General features: G+C 45.2%; 2 protein-coding genes across 7 annotated transcripts in view; one reads left to right on the top strand and one right to left on the bottom strand.

Moving 5' to 3' along the window:
- The window catches only part of SCML4 (sex comb on midleg-like 4 (Drosophila)), a 130,951-nt gene that overhangs the window by 83,166 nt on the left and 27,907 nt on the right, over positions 1–19,878 (top strand). For 3 of the 4 annotated variants that reach the window (XM_011952835.1, XM_011952836.1, XM_011952837.1), the window contains one exon: positions 686–880. In XM_011952835.1, coding sequence (XP_011808225.1) covers positions 686–880 — 195 coding nt within the window. Of the gene's footprint in view, positions 1–685; positions 881–14,355; positions 14,777–19,878 lie in introns of those variants that run through there. The other variant, XM_011952839.1, reaches the window with a different exon arrangement.
- LOC105519474 (40S ribosomal protein S2-like) lies at positions 1,205–2,163 on the bottom strand. Of its 3 annotated transcripts, none has more exons than XM_011952842.1 (2): positions 1,752–2,146; positions 1,205–1,577 (listed from the first exon to the last, which is right to left on the bottom strand). In XM_011952842.1, exons 1-2 carry the CDS (start codon positions 2,124–2,126, stop codon positions 1,245–1,247), a joined length of 708 nt encoding a protein of 235 aa, XP_011808232.1. In that variant the 5' UTR covers positions 2,127–2,146; the 3' UTR covers positions 1,205–1,244. The 3 variants fall into 3 exon arrangements, with proteins under 3 accessions (XP_011808232.1, XP_011808231.1, XP_011808230.1); XM_011952841.1 differs by having other exon boundaries at positions 1,208–1,978; positions 2,009–2,146; XM_011952840.1 differs by having other exon boundaries at positions 1,208–2,163.

Below are 19,878 nucleotides of genomic sequence, written 5' to 3' on the forward strand. Positions count from 1 at the left end.
TTTTTTAGTAGAGATGGGGTCTCACTGTGTTACCTAGGCTGGTCTTGAACTCCTGAGCTCATGCGATCCACCTGCCTCCCAAATGCTGGGATTACAGGCATGAGCCATCACACCTGTCCTCTTTGTACTTCTGTACTCTGCTCCATTCCTTTTTCATAGCACTTACCACCATGTAGGGCAGTGGGGAAACATGGTTTCAACTCCATCTCAGGGCATGTCTTGTTATTCAAGATCCTTCAGAGTCAGAGAAATCCCTTCTTCCATGGTCACAGCCCTTCCCCAGTTTTATCCCCTGATGTGATGTAATAGAAAGGGTACTTCACCTCTGTGGTCCCAAAGAACCCACAACCCTAGTCTAATCATGAGAAAAACAGACAAATCCAAACGGAGGGACATTTTACCCTGAGCAGTACTCTTCAAAGCTGTTAGAGTGATGAAAAACAAGGCAAGACTGAGAAACAGTCAGATCAAGGAGATGAAGGAGACGTGACAACTAAATGCAATGTGGTCTCCTGGGTGGGATCACGACCAGAAATAGGACATTGTGAACAAACAGGTGAAATCCAAATACAGCCTTTTTAGCAACAAAACAAAAATGAACAAACGAAAAATCCTCACCAGGGCCAATTGACTTGAGGTTTCCTCCAGTGCCCGGCTCTAAGCTGCCTTCTCTCTGATTTTCCAGTCTCAGCTTCCTTTGATGGCAAACAGCACCTGCGGAGCCTGCCTGTGGTGAACAGCGTGGGCTATGTCCTCCGCTTCCTTGCCAAGCTGTGCCGAAGCCTCCTGTGTGACGACCTCTTCAGCCACCAGCCCTTCCCCAGGGGCTACAGTGCCTCTGAGAAAGTTCAGGAGAAAGAGGAAGGAAGGATGGAATCAGGTAGGCCTCGTCCCGCTTACACCACCTGCAGGGACACCTGCCTGTCCCAGGTGTCTCTGCTCTTCCACTACGGAGGTAGCCATTGTAGCTCCTGGGAATTCTGCCACTGGAGCCCCATGGGCTGCCTGTCTGGGTGCCTGGGAAGCATTTAAAGCTGGCTGGGACAAAGGGGTGCCTGGACAGTCCCCACCCTAGGCTGCAGAGGGAAGTGGTCCCTCCAGCTATGAAGAGCTGCCATTATAACTTTTAGGTCTGTGTTATTAGAATTTAGACAATGAGACCACATCACATCATATATAACAAATAAGTTTCTTTTTTTTTTAGTAACAGGCTTAATTCACTTTATTTTTCTTGTATAAAAAGCCTATGTTGTAGCCACAGCTGGAGCCTGGGTCCGCTGCACGGAGACTCTGGTGTGGGTCTTGACAAGGTGGTCAGTGAATTCCTGATAGGGAGACTTGGTAAACACAGTCTCCTTCCAGAGGTCAGGGGTCAGGTAGCTGTAGGTCTTAGAGATGGCATCAAAGGTGGCCTTGGCGAAGTTGCCCAGGGTGGCAGTGCAGCCCCGGGCTGAGGTGTAGCAGTCATCAATACCAGCCATCATGAGCAGCTTCTTGGGCACAGGCGCTGAGACGATGCCAGTGCCCCTGGGTGCAGGGATGAGGCGCACCAGCACAGAGCCGCAGCGGCCTGTCACCTTGCAAGGAACGGTGTGGGGCTTGCCGATCTTGTTCCCCCAGTAGCCTCTGCGCACCGGGACAATGGAGAGTTTGGCCAGGATGATGGCCCCACGGATGGCGGTGGCCACCTCCTTGGAGCACTTAACACCCAGGCCGACGTGGCCATTGTAGTCCCCAATAGCAACAAACGCCTTGAACCTGGTGCGCTGGCCAGCACGGGTCTGCTTCTGCACCGGCATAATCTTCAAAACCTCGTCTTTGAGAGAGGCCCCCAAGAAAAAGTCAATGATCTCAGATTCCTTAATGGGCAGAGAGAAAAGGTAGATCTCCTCCAGGGACTTGATCTTCATGTCCTTGACCAAGCGGCCCAGCTTGGTGACCGGCATCCACTCCTTATCCTCGGCCTTGCCTCCGCGAGCTCCGCGGCCGCGGCCCCGACCCCCTCCACGGCCGCGACCCCGGCCCCGGATGCCACTGCCGAAACCTCCGCGGAAGCCACCGCAGTTCCCCATCCCAGGGCCACCAGGGCCTCCGGGCCCCCCCGCTGCACCGGCGTCATCCGCCATTTGGTGTTTTCTCGGAGAAGAAGCACAAATAAGTTTCTTTACTCTCCTCTAGTTGAAACTCTGGGCATTTGTCATTGTTGAGTAGTTGCAGGACTACAAAACTAAGGAACTCATCCCAAAGAAACTAGGGCTGTAGAATTGATGATGTTGGTCCTGCCTGGGAGTCTCAGATGCCTAGCCATATGAATTAAAGGTGCAACGAAGTGTCTATTATTGCAGGGATTTGACTGGGCCATATATTAAATATGTCTTCCAGCAAAGGTTAGTGCTCCTTTCTCATCACAAGATGGAAAGTGGCCTAGGGGTTGAGCACCTGTTTGTACCATTAGCCACAGAGTAGCTCAGGATGGAAAAGTGGCCCTTAGGGAGGGTAGCAAGGCCACACGGGCATACATGACACAGTGTTGTCTACCCAAGGGGCTAGATGCCAATAGGAGGTGCTCCTTCTCCGCTGAGCAGTCCTGAGTTATAGGTCTGCAAAGAGGTGAAGGTGAATCTCAGGGATGGGTAGAAATGTTGCCTTTTGTCTTTCTCTGAACACAGAGTTGTTGGTATATGAAAAGCACACAGGCAGTACAACTGGAATCCAGTTATTATGTTAGTCTGCAAACATTGGTGAACCCTCTTCTGTTTCAAGCACTGTGTGAAACCCTGCCTTGGATAAGTCAAATGCATGAGCTTAGGAAAGTTTTTGAGAAATAGAGTAACCGTTACAAATAATAAAAACCAGATACATCTGCAGGTATGTGCTCACAGACAGGTTTAGCACATTCAACAAAAGGATACTTATCATAAGAGAGGCTGTATCTCCAACTCAAGGGGACAGCAGGGAAGGATAAATTTAGATTCTCAGCATAGCTTTTCTTGGATACTATCAAAATCTTTCCTACAATTTTGCTTTTATCTCTCTGAGTCCTGGGAAACAGGAAGAAATTTGGCCTCTACAAAGGCAGGCACCTAATTAAATATGGTTGGTGTGAGCAGATGCTATTTACTTTTATGTTCTTCTTGATGTCTCTATATATGTGAGCTTGGAGAAGTCTCATCTCTCTCTGGGCCTAGGTTTCCTCTCGGTAAATGAGAGGTTAGAGTTGCTGATACAGAAGGTTCTTCTGGTTCCGACAGTCTATCAATCTGGCCTCGCCTGTAAACCCTAGTTGACCCACAAACATATTCTTAAGCTATTTATCTTCTAGTGAGTGTTGCAATGAGAAAAGCAGAATCGTGTGATTTCACTTCTCAGATGCTTGCCTCATTGTTACATGGAACACACAATGACCCATGGGACATCATCATAAAGGAACATAACCCACGTCTCCCATTGTCCTCCAAGTGTATCCTGTGGGACTAGTTCTTCTCCAACTATGGATGAAATTCAGGACAAATATTGGCTTTTCTGGCTCCTTTCAGGTTACAAAATGTTCTCTAGTCAATAATTGATATGTCCAGGTCAGGGTGATAATTGAACTTTATTCTTAGTGAATCTATTATAGGTTTTTACATGTGGTTGCCATGCGGCTTATAAAAAATATGCTACAGATATAAAAAGTTATTTTAAAGAAATTACAACTTATTTTAGATCACACAGATGAGAATAGAAGCAAGGAAAAGATGAAAAAACAATCCTGCCGTTTAACTCCATCCCCCCTACATTTTGACTTTTAATTGCCTCTATTTATATGTTTTGATATTACCTATCTCTTAAGAGATTGTTTTAGCTATTATTGCTTTTGATAGCTTTGTCTTTTGGGCTTCATACTAGCTTTATAAGTGGATTAGACACAGCAGTTACAGTATTAGAGTGTTCTGGGTTTGTCCGTGTACGTAATGGTACCAACAGGCTTTGTACCTGTAGTGTTTTTTTCTTTCACATTGAAAAACTCCCTTTAGCATTTCTTGTAAGATGCCTATGATGGTGGTGAATTCTCTCTGCTTTTGTTTGTCTGGGAGAAACTTTATTTACCCTTCATATTTGAAGGATAACTGCTTGATACAATAGTGTTGGATAACAGTTTTTTTTTCTTTTACTACATTGAAAATACTGTTCCATTCCCTCCTGGCCTGTATGGTTTCCATTGAGAAGTCTGTTGCCAAATGAATTGGGGTTCCTTCAAATGTCATTTGCTTCTTTTTTGTTGCTGCTTTTAGGATTCTCTCTTTGTCCTTGACCTTTGAGAGTTTGATGACTATAATGTATGCCTTGGGGTAGTTTTATTTTTTAAAATCTGTTTGGTGTTCTCTGCCCTTCCTATACATGGATATTTAGATCCTTCTCATGTTTTGGAAAGTTTTCTGTTATTATTTATTTGAGTGAGCTCCCTACCCCTTGTTCTTGCTCCACTCCCTCTTGAACACTAATAATTCTTAGATTTTGTCTTTTGAGGTAATTTTGTGTACCCTGTAAGTGATCTTCATTGATTCTCATCCCTTTTCCTTTCTTCTCTTTTGACCGTATTTCCAAATAATCTATCTTTGAGGTCACTAATTATTTCCTTTGCTTGATCTACTTCACTATTAAGAGTCTCTAATAAATTTTTTAGTTCAGCAAATGTATTTCTTAGTTGGAAGATTTCTGTTTGATTTTTGTAATTATTTCAAGCTCTTTGTTAAATTTCTCTGATATATTTCTGAATTGCTTTTCTGTGTTATCTTGGAGATCAGTGAGTTTCCTTAAAACTGCTATTTTGAATTCTTCGTCAGAGAGCTCACATATTACCATCTTATTAGGGTCAGTTTCTGGTCCCTTGCCTTGCCCATTTGGGGAGATCACGGTTTCCTGTTGGCCGTTGTTTCTGGTGGATATGTCTATGTCTTTGCATTGAAGGAATGTTTATTTCAGTCTTCTCTGACTTATTTGGCTTTTATTGGATATATATATATAGGTTCTTTACTGCTAGGTCACTGTCTTTCATTTTTTGGCTCTACATGGCACCTTAAGCCCAGGTTTGCCTTAGCTCTAGTGAATGATGGAAGCACTGCCCTTTCCAAATGCAGGAGGTCCCAAAAGGTATATCCCAGCAGTGTGGGAAGGCTGGCTGCGGGGGGGGGGGGGTGCCCAGGGGATCTGTGGGACAAACCTCCTACTACGTGGTACTGCTTCACAGCCACGCTGATTTGAAATCTCCCTTGGGCAAGTAACTAAGCAGAGTTTCCAGGGCTGGGGATGGCAATTCCACCTCCCTGCTTTGTCTTTGGCTGTCCTCAGGGATATTTCTCCCTTCGGGCACTCTCAATGCTTCCTATGGATTAAGGCAAGGACAGGCCCCCTGCCATGGAAACCAAGATGGTGTGAAAGCTGGTTGTCTACCTTGATCTCACTTTTTCCAGTGTAGAAACAGTGAATTGGGAGAAATTTTTTTGCATGCTTGGTGCTAAGCAGATGGAGGGAGGGACATGAACGTGGAAGTCAGATTCTCTTACCCTCTGCTCAGAGTTTTTTCACTTCTCTGTGGCCCCAAGCACTGTCTCCTCTTCATATTTGAGTTCTGGGATATTTCTGGTTATAATCTCAGTGCTGTATATTTGTTTTTGATTTTCTGTGATGGGGAGTGAAGCCAGCTAGATTCTATGCCACCAGTTTGGAACTTGAAGTCTGCCTCGGAACTTTCAGTTTCACTCAAAGACATAATGACTGCCCCACGCCCAGCTCAGGCTTGCTTCAGGCCAGTTGCCTGCAGCAATAAAGAAGGGCATGGTTGGCTTCTTTCCCAACCTTCCCCCTTATGTCATTGCCTCCTCCCATAGCTCGCTAACCTTGATGGTGGAACCCTTCACAGTGGATGGGGGAAGGAGGAGACACAAGAGATAGGGGAGTTTGTATGTGATGAATCTTGCTATGAGTTGGCATTGTGCTCTCTGCTTCTAACTGATGTTTAAAGCTGATTCTTCATCCTGTGGGCTTTTACGTATATTCTTTGGTGACCCTACCATCTCTCACCTGCACTTGCATTGACATGGACAAATGCAACTCTTCTCTAGCTGGTCATTTACAATTCTTTCCACAGTCCAAAGCCTCTGGGGGTAAATCTCTAGATTCAGCTGAAGCCCTCTCGTGCCTCCAGACTGTCTTGTGAAAAGGATCTAAGATGATCCTGCTGCAGATCTATGTCTTCTGATGGCCCACATTTGGTCCTTGAGAAGCACTCACACATCCTCTGACCAAACAAATTCTGGATGTATTGGTTGATCCCTGCAGACACCTCTCCTTTGCTCTGCCAGCCAACAGCCATCTTTCAGAGCTTGTCTCTTAAGCTCCAGAGGACAGATCTCAAGCTATTCATGTATTCACAGTGAAGCCATACACTGGATCGTTTTCTCCAAAATTTCTCTTCTAATTAACCTGTTTCTCTGCCTCTACAACCTCGTTTGCAGGATGGTTGTGGGTAGTCATCTATTGGTGTAAAACTGGCTTTCCACTGTCTCTTTGTGCAAGACCCGCAGGGTCGTCTCACACTTTACTGTGGTATATGGTGTCTATTGTCTTGCAGCTCAGCTAAAATTTAACCTAAAATAGTTTCCTTTTAACATTTTATTCCAGGAGGATGACAGCCTTCCTTCCTAGAAGCTGATGTCTCCAGTTGAAAGCTAATTTTCTTCCCAGTCAGCTGGGAGGCTTGGAAGTAATGACCCCAGTTGTTCTCTTGAGCCCTTTCCCAGCTCATAACTACTTTGAAAAAATATATTGCTCTAAATTATCCAACCTTGTGGCACTGATTTCTCAGCAGAGCTGAGTGCTGTGAATTTTGTTTGTCAGGGAGCCTTGGGGAAAGTGGAGGAAGCAGCGATGGCATGGTATGCTCTGAGCAGTACCCTCACCCTACAGGTCTTTCCCAGTCCTACAATGACACCATTAGGGAGTTTGCCTTTAGAGTAAGATGTTGTCTCTTTAAGATCACCTTGTCAAAGTTCCTTTAAACAACATGTTAAGTTACTAGTATGTTAGAGGATGAATTAGTTTATCATCCATTTTCTCACCATTGTGATAAGAAAGGCATATGCATTTGTATGAGGGAAGGGTGGAGGTTTTTTTTTTTTTTTAATTTGAGGCTCCATACATCCATAGGACCACATTGTTCCTGAACAAGATTGTAAGGTCATGGGCTTATCTGAATCAGGACAATGCCTGGTTCTACTTGGCCCCAGGGTTGCTCTGTTCAAGTTGAAGAGTTCCAGGATTGGTGTCATGCACCTAAAGGGCTTGTTAACACTCACTGGAAAATTTCCAGAAGACAGTTAATCAGATGATAACAAGATGCAAAGCCATGACAGCTAAGGAATTATGGAAGGAACTGGGATGTTTTTGGAAGAAAAAAAGAGAAGATTTGGGAAAGATATGATTTTAAGTTCCATGTATGACAGCAGGTCAGGTGGCTTTGTTCTCTGTGGTCCTGAAGAACAGAACTGAGACTAAATAAGGTCTTGTCCCTCAAACTCTGGTCAGGGGCATTGCTATCACCCACCAAAGGCAAAAAACTCGGTGGCCCTCCCACACTTTCAAACAACAGATCCCCAGGTGTTCTGAAGACACGTTAGAGAAGCATAGATTTAAGGAACACTCTCCCAGGTAGAGAACTTGGCAGTTAAATAAGCAGATGGAACTCTCGGAAGATAGTTCCCTTAGGAGTCAGGTGAAGTTGACATTGTAAAGAGCTTTGAAATGTCAAAGACACTCAGAACTTGAAGGGGCTGCTTGGGAGGTAGGTGATAATGATCTCCCCATTGTTGGTGACAAATATGTGTGACTTGTTAGGGTCATTAGTGGGAATGTTAGCCACCCGGAGGAGTAGGAGCAAGATGTCCTCCCTGGTCCCTTACAGGCTGACAGTTCCAGGCTGGAGGTGGCAGAGAACAGCCCTGGACAGCAGGAGGGCAGGTTACCCTCAAAGCATTAGCAAGGGCTTCCCAGAGGTGAAGGTATGGACACCAAGACAAAGTGGCTGTATTAGAAGCAAGACCTCTTCCCCTGAAGAAGAGGGAGGGCTTCTTCCACATCTCTTCCTCAGACCTTTGAAATATAAACTCTCACTTCTTTTTTTTTTTTTGAGATGGTGTCTGGCTCTGTTGCCCAGGCTGGAGTGCAGTGGTGTGAACTCGGCTCACTGCAACCTCCACTTCCCAGGTTCGAGCAATTCTCTAGCCTCAGCCTCCGAAGTAGCTGGGATTACAGGTGTGCGCCACCACACCTGGCTAATTTTTGTATTTTTAGTAGAGACAGGATTTCGACATGTTGCCCAGGCTGGTCTCGACCTCCTCGGCCTCCCGAAGTTATAAACTCCCTTTTCAAATGATCTTTTTCCTGTGCTTAGGGAAAATCAGCCTTCAGGCTTCCCCGCTGCCTGAATTCAGCCTGGAGGTTAGAGTTCTTGGCTTGAGACCAGGAACTTAGTTATTTCCTTCCAATTCTATTAGCTGACATCTGAATGTGGTTTGTGCTTGAGAAAGTAACACAGCTCCCTGGGCGCTTTAGGAGAATGGAGGCAGAAAGGTGGATTTGATAACATTGGTGGCTCTGTCAGAAGTCATGAGATGACCATGGGGAAAATATTATCTTGCCTTTGAGTGTTAAAATTTAAAAAGACCTGAGTATAAATATGCTTTAGCTAGTGCTTCTCAAACTTTAATGTGCAGAGACCACCTGAGCATGTTGCTAAAATTCAGATTTTGGTTCAGTAAAGTTGGGGTGGGCCCTGAAAGCCTGCATTTCTTTTTTGAAAAAAATTTAATTAAGTTAAATTCAATTTTGTATTTGTTCAAGTTTGTGGGGTACAAATGTAATTTTGTTACATGCATAGATTGCACAGTGCTGAAGGTAGGGCTTTTAGGGCACCCGTCACCCAGATAATGTACATTGTACCCATTACATAATTCTCTTCTTCCCTTCCACCTGCTCACCATTACAAGCCTGCATTGTCTATCATTCCACAAGACAGTCTGCCTTTTGACAGGTGCCCAAGTGGTACTGGTGCTGCTGATACTGGTGCAGCTGATAGGGCGGGGACCACACTCTGAGTGATAGAGTGTGGGTGGGCTGGCAGAGCCCTGCTCACGCAGAGAAACTTATTCGAAGTTTTCAGTACAGTAAGTCTGTCTGTGCTAAGATGGTTCTTCTCTCCTATAAGTGTTGCCCCTGAAGATGATCCAGTGTCCAGTAGAGGTGTTTCGTGGGCTGGAAAGGAAGAGAAGGGCATGAAGAGCAGAGTGGTTGGATTGAGGTGGCACTTGTATAAATCCAGAGGAGAAAAACAAGGCTTGCATATCTGGGGAAGAGGGTGAAAGATAGGAAAGAATGATGACAAATAAACAAACAAATTTCTCCCTATGGCCGGCAAGTACCTGAAGCATGGTCTCTGGTGCCCTTTCAACCTTCCCCAACCCCAAGCAGATGTCCCTCTGTTCTCCCCAGATCCTTATTTCCACGTCCACAATGGCATTTGATTCTGCTTTATATTGCAGGACTCTGCGTCCAGATCTCATCTTCCTGCTAGATAGGCCTGGGGGTCCCCAGCAGAACCTGAAACACAGCAAATATGCAGTAAATACCTACTGACTTGAATTCTATGCAACACGACAGAACAAATTGTCTGCTTACCAAGAGTAGGAGATCTTTGGAAACCACAAATGTGAGAGTTGAACTCTTCTGCAAGATCTAATTTAGTAGCTGGTTTCCTGCCTTTTGAAGGTTTAGCATAATGGGGACAGATTGTTTACTTTTGTTGAGTAGCTTCTTTCATATACAGATGGCAGGGGGTGGAAGATGAGAACGGACATTTATTCTTGAGGTTTACTGTTTCCTTCCTTGGCTGGTGGTCTTTGAGCAGGCACCAGAACACCCTCCCAGTAATAGTCACTCACAGTGTTCCGTTACGGTTGAATCTATACACTCAGCATTGAGAAATCAAACCTGCTTCCTTGCCCAACTACACATTTATCTAATAGAATAACATTACAGAGAATAACTATATGGAGAATGTCTATCTTTACGAAAGATCATTTATTTTTAAAAAGGGAACAGGGTTCATCAAGAGGCATGAGTTTCATTACATGGACCCATCCATTTAGTCACTTGGCAGATAGTACCGAGCTCCCCTGTGAGCAGTGAGGTGCACAGGGCCCAGGTCACTTGTTCAGAACCACACACACAGCAAGATAGCAGCAGGGAGGAAACTGAGAGCAGGTCTTCTCATCCCCGGCTCTTTGCTTTTCCTCTCCAGTCCTGCTGTCCATAAGGCCTGTTATCCAGCACTGGCTGGGTGGGGTGTGCGTCTCTGTTTCTCAGCTCAGAGGGCGGACTGCACACAATAGATGTCCACAAGGGGCTTGTGGTACACCTGTGTTTCTTCTAGCAAAGATGTGAAAGAACAGAACAGACCCCAGCCCTCATTTAGCAAAATGAAGGAGGAAATTACACTCTAGGAAGATCAATTCTCTTCTCCTCCTGGGTTTCCTGCCTGTCCCACTCGGGATGTTTTCCCCATGTCCTTGTGCTCTGGCTACATCGGGGCTGGATGACAACCACGGGGCAGGCAGAGCCCATCATTCCAGCTGCCTGGAGAATTTCCTCATTTCTACAAAACCCACACGAGTACCTACTCCACCAGACAGTGTCAGAGTTTGGTCTGTTGTTTGAATTAGTATGTGGAATGATGGTAGAAAAAGAAAAGAAAGGGGAAGTTCTTGATTAGTGGGTAAAGAGTTTCAGTTTTACAAGACAAGTTATGGAGATAGATGCTGGTGATGGTTATGCAACATTTTAAATGTATTTAATATCACTGAGCTATATGCTTAGAAATCGTAAAGATGGTAATTTTTTTTTTTTTTTTTTGAGACAAGGTTTTGTTCTGTCACCTAGGCTGGTGTACAGTGGCACGATCTCAGCTCACTGCAACCTCCACCTCCAGGGTTCACGTGATTCTCCTGCCTTAGCCTCCCACGTAGCTGGGATTACAGGCGCCCACCACCGCGCCTGGCTAATTTTTGTATTTTTAGTAGAGACGGGGTTTTGCCATGTTGGCCAGGCTGGTCTCGAACTCCTCAGCTCAAGCAATTCACCTGCCTCAGCCTCTCAAAGTGCTGGGATTACAGGAGTGAGCCACTGTGTCCAGCCAAGATTTTCTGTGATATGTATTTTACCATAATTTAAAAAATGAAGGAAAAAAAACCAGAGCTGGAATCCCCTCTCCCGCAAAAACAGAAAGAAAGGAAAGGAATGAAGGGAGGTGAGTTCCTGCAGATGCCTTTGCACCTGCTTGTGTCCCAGTGCAGGCCACATGACTGGAGCATTGTGGAGCTGTGTTTGTTTTGTCACAACCAAGGGCCACATGGACAAATGAGTTGTCTCATTCTCAAGCTGAGCATTAGAAAGGGGGTCATTTGGAAGGAGAATAAACTATTGACAAGCTCTGGTCTTAAGAATACTTGCAGAATGTTTTGATGAAAAGGTTGAAAAAGAGTGTTGAGGCCGAGTGCGGTGACTCATGCCTGTAATCCCAGCACTTTGTGAGGCCGAGGCAGGCGGATTGCTTGAGGCCAGGAGTTCAAGACCAGCCTGGCCAACATGGTGAAACCCTGTCTCTACTAAAAACACAAAACTTAGCCGGGTGTGGTGGTGGATGCCTGTAATCCCAGCTACTCAGGAGGCTGAGGAAGGAGAACCAGTTGCACCCAGGAGGTGGAGGTTGCAGTGAGCCAAGATCGTGCCACTGCACTCCAGCCTAGGGGACAGAGCATGATTCCTTCTCAAAAACAACAACAACAACAACAAACTAAAAAGCGTCCACAAGTTTTGTAGAAAATACAAAAGCCTTCATATTTTTCCTGACACTTAGGGCCATAGAGGCCAAGCTAGAACCCTTACACCATGGAATAAGGAGTGTTCTCCAGGGCAGGATTCATCCTAATTCTCCCTGTGTGCCTATGTAAGTTCATTTAGGAAAAGCTTTATTATATTTTCAGTGATATCTTTCATTAAATTATGATATCTGTACCTATTTTAAAATATTGAACGAAAAGGGAACAATATAATCTCTTTTTTAAAGAAAGGGCCTCCAGAGAAAAGCCTGCATTTCATAGAATTTAAAATGGATTCTCTACTATGTCTAGCAATTGATTGGATCCCTTTGCATTGTAAGGTTCAGGTTCTCTTTCATGTCCTGTAGATACTGAGGAAGTTATTTACACAATAACTATTAACCAGTGAATGAATGTTCCAATTAAGTTGTTTTAATTGCCCAAGTTATCCTCAGTATGAACTATTATAATATTGAGTCATGTTGGCCCCTTTGATAAAATTTTGGTAGAAAGTAACTGTACTCAAACAAACAAAAAAAAAGAAGTGAACACTCTTCTTGCCTAAATCACAAATTATTTTGTGGATTAAAGATGCCAGCACCTGAGACTTGAGGAGCAGAATGATGCTGGCAGTAAACCCTTTATAGACTTTCTACTGTTTGGGGGTGTGGAGGAGAAAAACAGCCTGAAAAAAAGAGGTCAAATGGACTCCTTCTTCCTAGAAGGCTGACCCCAGGAATCCTCTGAAAGACACCCCTACCTCTACCCTATGCCCTTGCTTCAAATGACAAAATCTACTGGAAATCTCCTGTGTTCCAAGAGGCGAACAGTCCTTCATGTGGCACCCCCACTCCTCAATTCTCCGTTAGCCATTAGAACCGGCCAGATGGCGGGGGGTCTCCCGGCCTCTCTGTCAAACAGTTGTGTCTGTGTCCACTGCAGAAGATGTTCTGTGTTTCTGGTGAACCTGTCCAAAGAGGCTCCTGCCTCTGACAGAAGAATAGGTCTGGGGGATGGGCCAGGCATCTAAGTAGATCCAAGGGGTTGGAAACCAAGTTCTCTGATTTACACCTCAGAACAGTGTGGAAGCCCAAGGACTGGTGGAAACAAAGGGACAGGGGATGTGAGATGCAGCCATTCGAGGCCTCCAGGACCTACACTGGTTGTGTTAGAGACCCCTTTTAGTTGTTCCCCTGGACCGCAACCCTGAGCCCCTGTGGCGGACCCTAAGGTACTACTCTCTGCGGACTACCCCACCATTATCTGTTGTCCATGCATGAGAACTAGGGTTAGAATGGCAAACCATGCCAAGAGGCGCTGAAGCAGCTTGGGAAACCAGTAGGCTTCTAAGATGAACTTCATGAACTCTCTCCTAATAGTGGGTGCTTTCTGGGTTTCATTCATAAGCAACAAATCCTTTGCTAAAAAAAATACAACAAACAAACATAAACTCCCTGGCAGAGAAGTGGGCAGATATTCTGTACCAGATATATCCTAGCTACTGCTGAGTTAATAATGACAACTTCCAATCTGGACATGCAGAATCAAGAGGAATGAAATAGCTTCCCTTTTTCTGTCCACATCAGTTATCTTTTGCTGTGTAATAAATTACCCCCAACACTTAGGGGCTTAAAATAACATTATGGTCTCACAGCTTCTGTGGGTCAGGGGGCCAGGTGCAGCCTGGACCACAGACCCTCTGGTTCTGAATCTCTCACAAGGCTGCATCTCAGACCTCAACTAGGGTAGGATCCACTTTTCCAGCTTTTTCACACGGTTGTCAGCAGGACTCAGTTTCTCTTGAGCTGTTGGTTTGTTGCCAGACGGGTCCCTTTGCAGAGCATCTCACAGCACAGCAACTTGCTCCACTAGAGTGAGCAATGCTAGGAGTGCTATGAACCTCTCTCAAAGTTGAGCTGTCCATTTAGAAAGGAAACTTACAAGGTGTCCTCTATTCCAGGAACTTCAGCATTTTTCTGATTAAGGACCACTTTTAATTTCCCCAAGGTTCTACAAAAAACCAAAAAAGTGTGGGGGCTGTGGAGGAAACAGCGTGACCACAGGAAGTCCCACCCACTTCATCTCCCCCAGGTCTCGGGAATTCTCATAAGCTTGGCGTGGAGGTTTGGCAAAGCTGCAAGATCGTACGGAGGGTGGTGTGGAACCTGCTGTCCTCCTGAGAGCACAGAAAGGGCACTCATTATCCCAAACAGATGACTTTGGTCAAAAACGCCTTTGGTCAAAATTTCCAAAGGAGGAAATCAACGCCTAGGCTTAGAACAAAGTCTAAAGCAAACCGGAAACATCTGAGAGGATTAAAGAAGTTCAGGTGTCAGGCATTAAAATTATGGTTGGTTGCTGCACATCTCATTAGGGGAGAAAAAATAGAAATGTACTTAAATGGACCAGAGGGGAGTCATAAGGTTGATTCTCAGGGCTGAGTGATCTGAACTGCAGAGACAACCTTAGAGAGAAAATCCATACTGGCCAGAGACCAAGTTAATGGAAAATTTAATTGAAGCGAATGAATGCTCAGCCTCATAGGTAGTACGGCCCTGTGCCCTTTGAACCAGAAATGCTGGGCCAGGAGGCCACGGAGGGCCCTAAGGGAAAACTCCCTTATCTGCAAGAACAAGGGGCGGTACTGAGTTTGAGAAAAGAAAATCTGCAAACCTCCACGGGAGCCTCAGTGAAAGGCTGCATGCAGGGGAGGAAACCTTCCGCTTCGGTCACCAGGAAGTCCCTTAGAGATTCACAGCAGAAGGCCCCTCTGCATCCCTCAGCACCAAGCACGTGCTGGAAACCGGAGGTCCCCCAGAGGAGAGCGGGAGAGGCTGCCGGGTGGCAGAGACGCAACCACCAAGGTAGGCACGGAAGCACCTGTGTCTGGGCTCTGAGTAAAAGAGGTGCAGCTGGCATAAGCACCTGCTACTGCTTCCTGCGCCTTCTCCCTCCTGCCCCTCTCCTTGCAGGTCTCCTTCTCCTGAACTCTCTAGGTGATGGCATCTGGCTAAACAAAGAGGGGTAGCTGCTCCACAGCTCTACAAATCTGCCAGCTGCACTCCTGCCTTTTCCGGTCTGGGTTTCAGAGCTGGGGATCTCTGATGCTGCCGTCTCTGTCAGCAAGCCGAGCCAAATCGTTCACACGCGGAGCCCACAGGACACTGATCATAGCCTGGGCAGGGTGTGTGTGGCCGGCAGGGCTGGGCAGACCTGCAAAGGGGTCAGGCGATCGATCCTGAGCAAGGCCAGGGCTCCCAGGCTGGAGGAAGGTGGCCGTGCTGATTGTGGAAAGCACTCACTCTGCAGCTGCTCCCTCAACTGGGAAGACTGATGTGGGAAGTGGGGGATGAGAGAGAGAGAGGAAGACAGACAGAACTGTTTAGCAATGGCAAAGAATAGTGTCTAAGACTAGATGTTTTTGTTCTTATTGCCTGAACAGGTATTATGTGAGAATAATTTTACATAGTGGAATTGTTGTGTTTCAGGACTTCATTTGGTTAGCGAATCCAAGTGAAATGCCAGTTTAATTTTTAAAAATAAAATCAATAGTCCGAGCCCACTGGGCTGTAAGTAGTTAGGTCTTATGTCCTAAGTGAGGAGAGAGCTGACACTTGGTCAGGAGCATCTATAGTTTTATACTTAAGGTCTGTTTTCCCCCTCCCTGCCACTCTGCTTTGGGACTTTCTCTTTCTCTCTCTGGCTCGTGGCTTTCTCCTGCACCTCTTTCTCTTTCTGCTTCTCTCTTTGGAGGTTCTCTGTATTCCGGGGGCTCACACCTGACCCTCCGGGACTGCAGCAGAAATGGGCTGCACTGGAGTGTCCTGGAAGCCATGAATACAGGGCATTCCCCAACCCCATCTCTACCCCAGGCTTCAGCAGTGGGCAGGGAGCCAGGGAGGAATCCACACACTCTGGACTCAGAACCCTGAAGCTTTGTTCCCTAAACCAGAAGACTTAGGCACAGTTCAGATTCTTCTGCAAACAGGTATCCCTTGAGGCTTGACTGGGTTTACACGCCTCCAGAGTGTTCTTTAGCCTCACTAATAGGCAGGCTTTATACACAGTGGCTGGAGGGAACCATAGTCCACAAGCAGGTTTAGAGATGGTGAAAAAGGACCATCAGTCTGTCCTGAAAGCTCCCAGGACACTAAACCTTGAAAATGTGGCAGATTTCTTTGATCGGGCCACATGTGCGTTTTCCTTTCTATTTAAGCATGCTCTTGTGACTGTGCAAAAGGCAGATTATTCTTTTTTTCTGGAGAAAAAGATTTAATTATTCTTAAATGGCAACATTAGTCTCTTGGCTGGACACAGAGGGTTACAGAAGTGTGTAAAAAGTCACTCATTTACCTTGCTTTGTTTAGCTGGCATTCTCCACTGCAATTAAATGGCCTCACATAGGCTGGGTTGGAGCCTCTTGTTGATGAGTGGTGCCAGGGTGACAAGACAGCTTCTTTCAGGTGGAAAAGGATTTTGTACAGACACAGGAGGAAAAGACCATGAGTGCCTTCACCTGTGATTGCGGTCTGCCAGGAGTCTGTGTGCGGGAGTTAGATCCTCCAACAGGTTGGCTGGCCCCATCTTGTGTTTGCTCACCAATCAGCCACAAAGGCGCTTGAAAAGTGGGGGTTCCCTCTCCAAGTACAGACTTGGTCCTTTCTTTTTACCAACTTTAAATATTGGATTGAGGTAACAAACATATGTCACAGTTCAGTTGAATTCTTAAGCTCCTAGAAGTTCTGCATACCTAGAATTCATCTGCCTGCATGTTGGATGACCTAACATGTTGGATAGTATAAAGAGTATATGTCCAGCAGTCATGTGTTTTAACTGAAGCAAGAGGGATTTAGGCTAGATATAAGGAGGAAATTTTAGGCAACGAGATTCATAGCACAATGGCCTCACTCTGAAGGAGATTGTAAAATCTCTTTGGGGAAGCTTTCAAATAAGAGACTCAGTTATCTACTGTCGTTTCTTTTCTAGACAACACCCTGCCTGAAGAGATAGGTTGGGGCTAGCTCAATGCATTCCAAATATTAATTTACTACCTTCACAATTTCTACTGTGTCTGAGTAACACTTATAGAACTGTCTACTCAAGATATTCCTTTACGTTAACTCTTTTAACCTTAGCCATTAGTCAGCTTAAGCGATCATCCTGTGTCAGTGAAATCATTGTTTGATGTGCTAATTGTATGTCGTGGATGTACACTGAAATACATGACAATAAAAAAACATTTACTGGTTGTTGTAGGCTGAATTGTATTATGTTCAAATTCTAGGGTATCTGGAATCTTTTTTGGATATGGGATCTTACTTGGAAATAGGATCTTTGCAGATGTACTCAAGTTAAAGGGAAGTCATACTGAATTAGGGCTCTAATCCCATGACTGGTGTCTTTTTAGAAGAAGGAAATTTGGACACAGATTGTGACACACAGGGAGAACACCGCAGTGGAGTCTGTGGCCACAGACACAGTGCTCCATCACAGTGGAGATTGGAGCACTGTGTCTCCAGCCAAGGAACTCCAAAGATTGTTGGCCACCAGCGGAGGCTAGAGAGAGGCCAGGAGGGATTCTCCCCTAGAGTCCTGAGAGGGAGCCGGGTCCTGTGGACACCTTGATTTCAGACTGGTAGACTCCAGAACTATGGCAGAATAAATTTCTGTTGTTTTAAACCATCCGGTTTGTTAGTTTCTGCAATCCTAGGAAGTGAATACATCCGTGTGGTTCCCTGTCCCGCCGGTGGGACGCATTTAACATTTAGGGAAATGCTGGGCTGGGTGCTTGTGAATGTCCTTTTCCTTCCTGCCACCGAATGATGAGGGCCATCAATGCATCCGTCACTTTTACGCTTAGCCATGATGTGTCAGAAAACCCCTCTATAGAAAAGTGAGGAAAATGCAGTTTCAGTCGGGTTTGAACAGATCCATTTTATCAATTCTGGAAGCCACTGCAGTGTGTACATCTGAACGTGCTGTTCACTCACTCGCAGCCACTTTGCAGAGCCACATCTGGAGCTTGGTGATTTGTCTTGACAGTCGTCCATCTGGGCAGACTTTGGAACCACCAGCACATCCTTTGCCTGGGTAGAAGGTATTGCTTGATGCCCTCCGAAGCCTGTTTTCCCTTCTGATTAATTCATTTGGATCATAGCCCAGAAGTTAGCTTTTATTACCTTTGGTCTCACCCATGGGCATCAGTAGTTTATTTATTTATTTATATTTATTTATTTATTTATTTATTTTTGAGATGGAGTTTTGCTCTTGTTGCCCAGGCTGAAGTACAGTGGTGTGATCTTGGCTCACTGCAACCTTCACCTCCTGGGTTCAAGGGATTCTCCTGCCTCAGCCTCCCAAGTAGCTGGGATTACAGGTGCCCACCACAACGCTCAGCTAATTTTATATTTTTAGTAGAGATGGTTTTCACCATGTTGGCCAGACTGGTCTCGAACTCCTGACCTCCGGGGATCTGCCCACTTTGGCCTCCCAAAGTGCTGGTATTACAGGTGTGAGCCACCGCGCCTGGCCACCGTCAGCAGTTTTTAAACCCACTCAGTGCATGTTCCCTTGTTCCCCATTCCCACACTTTGCGGATAAGGGATCTGCCATCTGCATTTGTATTTTCCAACTATAGTGCCAATCAGTGAATTATCTGCATTCTCTACCTTCGACTATCAGAACTATGTAGGCATATTTAATTTAGACTTAAAGTGTTTCATAAACAGGATACTATTTTTGTTAAATCTTTTTTCATTGTTTATCACAAACTACATAAAGAATTTATATGTAAGCTCTTTATAATATCAATTTTAATGAGTCTTCTGTGTAACGGCAACCTTACAGCTACCCTTGGCTCAAATGTTTACTCCATAAATATTTATCAAGCACTTCCTCTATTCCAGGCATCATGCCAGATACTGCATGTAGCTTCCTCACATATACCAAAGCACCTGACATGTGGGACACAAAAAGGATTGGTATCCCAGACTATGAGAACTTTCCAATGAAAGGAATGTAATGGCAGCCTTACTGCTTACTGGCTTTAGATTGTAGATAGCAGAAAGTCAATGCTCAGAACACGTGAGTTTTCCTTTCCCTCAATCCATTCAGAAAGCAGCCTAGTATATAGCTCCATAGCCAGCTCCTTTTTAGAATCTGCCTTCTGATGGCTTCTGAACCAGAGGGAGAAGATGCAGTGAGACCATCAAGGCAAAGATGTAGCATTCCAGCATCCTGAAGACATCTCACAGCACTTCATTAGCGACACAGCATTCGGCACAGGGCATGCATACCCTTCGGCTGCTTAGGTTATGTGTGTCCTGGTGGCCAATGTGATGTTTGTTACACCTGACTGCATATAATTCTTGAGAATATGTTCATAGCCTCATCTGAAAAGCACTGAACTTCTGCAAATGTCTTTTTTTTAGAAAAATCTTTATTGAGATATAATTCGTATATCATACAATCCACCATTTAAGGTCCCATTCAGTGACTTTTAGTATATAGCTATGCACAGCTATCAGCACAGTCAATTGTAGAATATTTTTATCACCTCAAAGAAACCTCCCACATACCCTTTAGCTATCACCCACGCCCATAACCCAACCCCAATCCCTAAGCAACCACGAATCTACTTTCTGTCTGTACAGATTTGCCTTTCCTGGACATTTTATATAAATAGAATCATTTGACATGTGGTCTTTTGTGGCTGGATTCTTTTACTTCGCATAGTGTTTCAAGGACCATTCACACTGTAACAGGTATCAGTACTTCATTCCTTTTCATGCACAAATAATATTTTGTTGTATGGATATAAAACATTTTAAAAATTCATTCATTTGGCCGGGTGCGGTGGCTCAAGCCTATAATCCCAGCACTTTGGGAGGCCGAGACGGGTGGATCACGAGGTCAGGAGTTCGAGACCATCCTGGCTAACACGGTGAAACCCCGTCTCTACTAAAAA

Source organism: Colobus angolensis, unplaced genomic scaffold, assembly GCF_000951035.1.
Source record: "Colobus angolensis palliatus isolate OR3802 unplaced genomic scaffold, Cang.pa_1.0 Scaffold35, whole genome shotgun sequence".
Taxonomy (NCBI): Eukaryota; Metazoa; Chordata; class Mammalia; order Primates; family Cercopithecidae; genus Colobus; species Colobus angolensis.

Excerpts from the sequence above, each read along its gene's own strand:
- LOC105519474 (XM_011952840.1), bottom strand. The coding sequence starts at position 2,126 with ATGGCGGATGACGCCGGTGCAGCGGGGGGGCCCGGAGGCCCTGGTGGC.